This window comes from Pteropus vampyrus, unplaced genomic scaffold (genome assembly GCF_000151845.1).
Source record: "Pteropus vampyrus isolate Shadow unplaced genomic scaffold, Pvam_2.0 Scaffold104, whole genome shotgun sequence".
NCBI classification, from domain to species: domain Eukaryota; kingdom Metazoa; phylum Chordata; class Mammalia; order Chiroptera; family Pteropodidae; genus Pteropus; species Pteropus vampyrus.
The window spans coordinates 204,927-210,504 of record NW_011888885.1 but is presented as its reverse complement, the minus strand read 5'-3'; the positions used below and the strand labels follow the sequence as shown (position 1 = coordinate 210,504).

Here is a 5,578-nt window from a genome sequence, read left to right as displayed (position 1 = left end):
GAGGAACCTGTTCCTGTGGCAGATGATTGTCCTGGAGTAGTGTCCACATCCTTCTCCGTCACCCAGACACCAGAAAAGGAGCCGGCCACCGAAAGCAAGCCTCGTGCAGAGCTGTCAGCCTTCTGGGCACATCCAGCCTGTCTTAGTTCAGAGTCCTCAGGCAGTCTTCCTAACACCATGGACACAAGATTTCAACCAGGAACACGCAAAGACGACAGCACAAGGGTGGAAGTAGCCCCGAGGGATGATGAAGACAAGTCTATTCTTCTAGAGTGCTCCCTTCCATCCCCAAAGGCTGTTCCGTTCCCCCACAAAGCGGCTGAGGTGTGTAAGCATGAAGCAGGGCAGGGCCGGCAAGGCCAGTCTGCAGCCCCCATGGAGAAGTATGGCCCTGGGGAGAAGGCGAGAGAGACTGGTGGGGCCGAAGGCACTGGTGACGCAGTGTCGGGAGAAAGTGTGCTGGAAGAAGGCGTGCTGTCCCAGGAGCGTGGCTGTGAATTGCAGTGCAGCAGGGTGCCCAGCCTGGCTCCCTTGGGAGGAGGGGGAGAGGAAGGGAAGAGCAGCCTGCCTCAGGTGGAAGGGGAGACAGTAGAGAAGTTGCTGAGTGGCTTCACTGAATCGGCTCACGTGGAGCTGGCCAAGGACGACGAGACGCTGGCATCCCGCGTCAGAGGTGGCAGAGCCTGGGACGGAGATGTCTTAGAACTGGGCAAAGAGGAGACCTTGGATGAAAATGAGGAGATTGAGCAGGCTGCCTTCCAGATCATCTCCAAAGTGATCTTGGAGGCGACTGAAGAAGTGCTGGCCACCACCATGGGCAAGATGGCCGGCCGCATGTGTCAGGCCTCAGGCGGTCAGCTCCAAGGGCAGAAGGAGGAGAGCTGTGCCTCAGTTAGCCAGGAAACTGCCTTAGGGCAAGGTGCCGTGGAGCCTACTCTGGCCACAGTGGAGGTAGCCTCGGGCCAGTCAGATGCTGTACTTCCCTCACCATACCTACCAGCAGAGGACCTGCCACCGCCAAAGACCTATGTGAGCTGCCTGACCAGTCCTCTGTCCAGCCCCATCAAGGATGGGAAGCCAAAGAACTTGGTGCACCACATCTCCCTGGCCCCCTCTTCACCACCGGCTGTCCCCCTCGGAGGGTCACTGGACAGCGCAAGTGTCCTGGCGGAAGACGCCTGCATGTCTGACAACAGCCAGAGTGTGTCTTCGGTGGCCTCCTCCGGGCAGTGCTCAGATTCCATTAGCACTTCAGGGCTTGAAGACTCTTGTACAGAGACCAACTCTAGCCCCAAGGACAAGGCTACCACCTTGCTACTGTCGGAAAGTACTGTGCCCTTTAGCAATGGGGTGCTGAAGGGGGAGTTGTCAGATTTGGGGACTGAGGATGGATGGACCGTGGACGCAGAAGCAGATCATTCGGGAGGTAGGAGGGTCTTGGGCATTTCTCACTTAGAAGACCACGGGTCCCCCTTTTTTCGATAGGAAAGACTGCTGGTCTGCCTCTCCCTCTGCTACTTCTGCAGTAATGGTGCTCTTCAGCTATGCGTCCCAACTGGCCCGCAGAAAATCGGGGCCCAGCATAGAGCTGATGGGTAACCGCGAAGTTGGGCTGCTCTGAATCTCAAAGCCATGGCAGCTGTAACTTGGTTCAGCAGCCAGTGACCCTCCCCCAGCCCATCTGAAGGAACCAGCTCAAAGTTGGGTTCACCGATGAATCTAAGTGTGCCTCTTTTTCTCGAAAACACTAAGCTCTCAGTGTCTCTTTATTTATTTTTTAATGGAAACAGGCCCCCTTAGCTGTAATTCCCTTGAGTGCCAGGAATGGGTGTGATCTTTTTTTAATGGTTTATTTCCTTTTAATCTTGTGCTTGTTCCCATGTCTTCACCTGCTTTCCTTCTCCAGAAGCCCTTTCCTGGTAAGTGCCCCGAGACTGGCCCCCACGCTCTCCGGCGTGGTCGCTGTCGCCTTTTCCTCCGCAGAGCGCCTCAGCCATTTTCTCTCTGTGCAGCTGCAGTTCCACCCCAGGAAAGAGGGGCACTTTGGTAACGAAGTGTCCACTGGGTTTTTCGAGTGCTGACCCCAGCGTAGACAGTTCAGACCGCTAACTTCCAGGTCAGCAGCTCCTGACCCTGCTTTGGCAGCTCCCCCAGAGTATTTTCGTGTGTCTCATGGAATGAGACCGCGAATTCCCTGCGCGGGTCTCTGACTTGCTTGTCCTGGGGTCATCCCCTGCGAATTCAGCTCCAGGAAGGTTGGGAATCTTTCTTGGGAGTTCTGCTTTCAGCAGCACCCAGTTTGTACCACAGACTACACTTTGGCACCCCTAAGATGCTATTGATTAAGACACTACTGTTTTTTATGTATTTTTGAAAGAAAAGAAAATGCCAGTCATGAGTGCAAAAGGCCAGAGGCGGTAAGATACTCCTTAACTTCAGGGATGTTAAAATGTCGTTTTTAAAAAAGGCATCTTAAAATGGGCGGACATCTTTTAAGAATAAAGGGATTTCCCTTTGCCTATTGCCTAGCAGGTTAACAAGCCCCCCCACCATGTGCCAACTCTAGATTGATAGTAGTAGCTACTCACGTACTGAAGGCTTCTGAGTTACAGCCTTGAAGAAGAGGCTGTGGCTGAGCTGCGGTGATTGGTGGGGAGATGTGAGGGTAGCAGATGGAAGCCTGGTAGTACCATTCACCAGCCAGTCAGCTGTGCCAGGCACTAGGCTCACGCCTTACACGCATTCTCACCGGAGCCCTGCCTTGTGCATGGGGAAGTTGAAGCATAGAGGGTTCCAGCGATTGCCCAGCTGAGGGAGCTGAAAACTGGCCTTTGAGTGCAGCCTGCTAAAGTCCTGGTGTGGTCTGAGCCACCTCTGGGTGTCATTAGAGTGGCAGGGTACTATTCCGTCCCACTCTGTTGGGGAGAGGCTGGAAGGCCCCTCATTTTGAGTGAGGGAGTCACTCTGAAGGTGGCTCTTTTTTAGCTAGGAGGGAATCTCTTACGCTTTACTCCACTGCATCCAGATAGTGCACGAGTTGCTTGGCAAAGCATTATTATGCCCAGGGTTTGGAGAAATCATGTGCGTGATAACCTAATTAGTAGAATCTCAGGAGTGATCTATTTTTGGCAATTGAGTCGTCCATATTTAAGCAAGAGCCACTTCTCTTAAGCTGGTCTGGCCCCCTGATTTTCTGTGATGGTCTCCTTGGCACACCCTTGATTGAGAGTAGAGCAGCCCAAGTTGGTGCCTGAGTCCTGCTGCCCGCTCCATCCTCTTGGGAATGGGAGTAAGCTTTAGCCAGGAGTTAAAGACCCACCAGGAGCTCAGAAGAGCAGAGTTACACAGGTTTGGCCTTGTGCAGAGGGGAAAGGAGGGCCTCCTTCCTTCATCCACTGTGGGCAGGGCCCTGAGGGGCAATAAGGATAGGGCCCTCAGACAAACCAGCGAGGGAGGACTCTTTCTAGCTCTGCTTGGCTGAAGGCTACTACCTGTAAGCCAAGGCCTGGGGCCTTGGGAACTAGGGACTATTGGTGCAAGGGGCTGGCATAGACAGAAGGGTGTGGACTGGTTGTGGCTGGTTGTTACTGGTCAATCTCCCTCTCTGGAGGCCTGCACCTAAGACCCAGCTCCTAGGACCATGTGGACCTGTGGCCCATCCCCTCCCCTGCCCCATGGACTTCCCTTCCTGGGCCAATGTCTTTTTCTTCCCAGTTCTGCTCCACTTGTCTGCTCCAGCAGCTGTGGCTGGGTGCAGCTGCCAATTAAGCAAGTGGGACTGTAAGTGACAGGCTAAAATTAGGTGTATCTACACCCCCGGCCCTCCTTTCTGAGTCTTCTAGACTGCTAGTTGACAGTAACTTGCTAAGCTTGAGGAGGGGGCAGAGGCTTCCCGGGAATGTGAGTTTGGGAGTTGTGTGTTTTAATTGCTCTAAGCCAGTGTCTGGGTATCTGTGCATGCTGCTTCCTCCCCTGCAGGTTCCGACGGGAACAGCATGGATTCAGTGGATGGCTGCTGTGGCCTCAGGAAGACTGATGGTTTCCAGAATGCCCAGGCGAGCTCCAGTCCTAAGAAGGTTGACCTCATTATTTGGGAGATTGAGGTGCCAAAGGTAAGGTCTGCAAGCTCAAAGTTCCCCCTGGCCCTAGGTCGTCAGGCTTAGGGGGAGAGGTCCCGGGGAGGGCCAGTCAACCAGGAGAAGCCCCTCAGTGAGCCAAAGCCTGGAGGGAAAGGAAACGCTCCACTCTGCCAAGGTTCAGAGAGCTTCCTGCAGAATGGAATTCCTCCAGCTGCCTTCGAGAGCATCCTATTCTTGTCCTCTTCAAACTCCCAGGCCTGCTTACCTCCCTGGGCTTTTCTTGTGTGTCCTGGGGCTCAGATCTGTTTGAGGATGCTTGCAGAAATGAAGACATGGGCCAGCCACGAGTCCCTTCACTGCACTCTGCTCAAGCTCTTCAATGCAAAGTATTTTATAACTGAGCACAGCATAAATCCATATTTTAGAGAACTTGAAGTACTGAAATGTATGAAGAAAATAAAAATCAGCTTTAATCCTACCCCTGAGAGTGACTGGGAAGACTTTTATTTCCTTCTCGTCTTGCACCCTGCGGTTTTTAAACAAAACTGAGATTATGTTGCTTTAATTAATGCTTTTAAATATTTAACAATTTAATTTTCCTATGCTATTCTTTGAAAAAGTAATTTTAACTATAGTCATTGTGTGAATGGCAATTTACTTCACCAGTCCTCAGTTCTAGGGTGTTTAAGTTGTTTCTAGCTTCTTGCTATTCTGACTTACAACTTATTAGCTTGGTCTTGATGTTTATCTCTAGGGCTCAGAAATAATTGGCCAGCGGCATTCTCCCAGGGCACTTAGCTCCCTACCTTGTGGAGACTTGGCTTGATTTGAACTCTGGATCAGGCAGGCTGCTCTGACCTGGGGTGCTGGCTCCCTCTGTCCCTCCACCCCCAGTGATAGCTATCCTGCCCTCTTCTCCTTCAGTGACTACAAAGGGCACAGCCAGGCAGCTCTGGCTGTGGAGGCACCACGTCCTTAGTAGCTCCGTGGGGGTGGGGTCATTTGGGATTGATTCAGAGCTTGTCTTACATCATAGCTAAGTTTGGCTGCTTCTGCCTGCCTTGAACTTTGGCGTGCTGGGCACTTGTGTGAGCCTGGGGCTCTGAAGGCTCCAGCCTGCTGTCAGTTTGTAGCAGGAGCCCAAGGGTTCTTTCTTAGACCTTTATTTTTAAGTCAAGCCCCTTTATCTTGGGTCCTGGGTAGACTTGAAGAGCTGAAAGAGTCGTAAATTGCACCTTATATGCTGGCAAAACATCACGTAGTGTGGATTTGGGAGGGGAAAATACTACCTTTTCAGCGTTCTGAATTTGGGCCACATCGTTGGGGATGAAATGAGAACTACTGAGTCCTAGAGCCAGACTGTGTATTCCAGTGCTTAGTAGCTGTGTGGTGTTGGGTGAATTACTTAGCCTCTCTGGGCTTGTTTTCCTCATCTGTAAAATGGTGATAAAGGTGCCTATTTCAAAGATACTATGAGTAAATGCAAATGCTTAGAATAG

The 5,578-nt window shown here is 52.0% G+C and overlaps 1 protein-coding gene across 3 annotated transcripts in view; it reads left to right on the top strand.

The window, feature by feature from the left end:
• Positions 1–5,578, top strand: part of AKAP1 (A-kinase anchoring protein 1) — a 16,753-nt gene that overhangs the window by 3,540 nt on the left and 7,635 nt on the right. For 2 of the 3 annotated variants that reach the window (XM_023533515.1, XM_023533514.1), the window contains 2 exons: positions 23–1,426; positions 3,979–4,112. In XM_023533515.1, coding sequence (XP_023389283.1) covers positions 23–1,426; positions 3,979–4,112 — 1,538 coding nt within the window. The remainder of the gene's footprint in view (positions 1–22; positions 1,427–3,978; positions 4,113–5,578) is intronic. The other variant, XM_011364995.2, reaches the window with a different exon arrangement.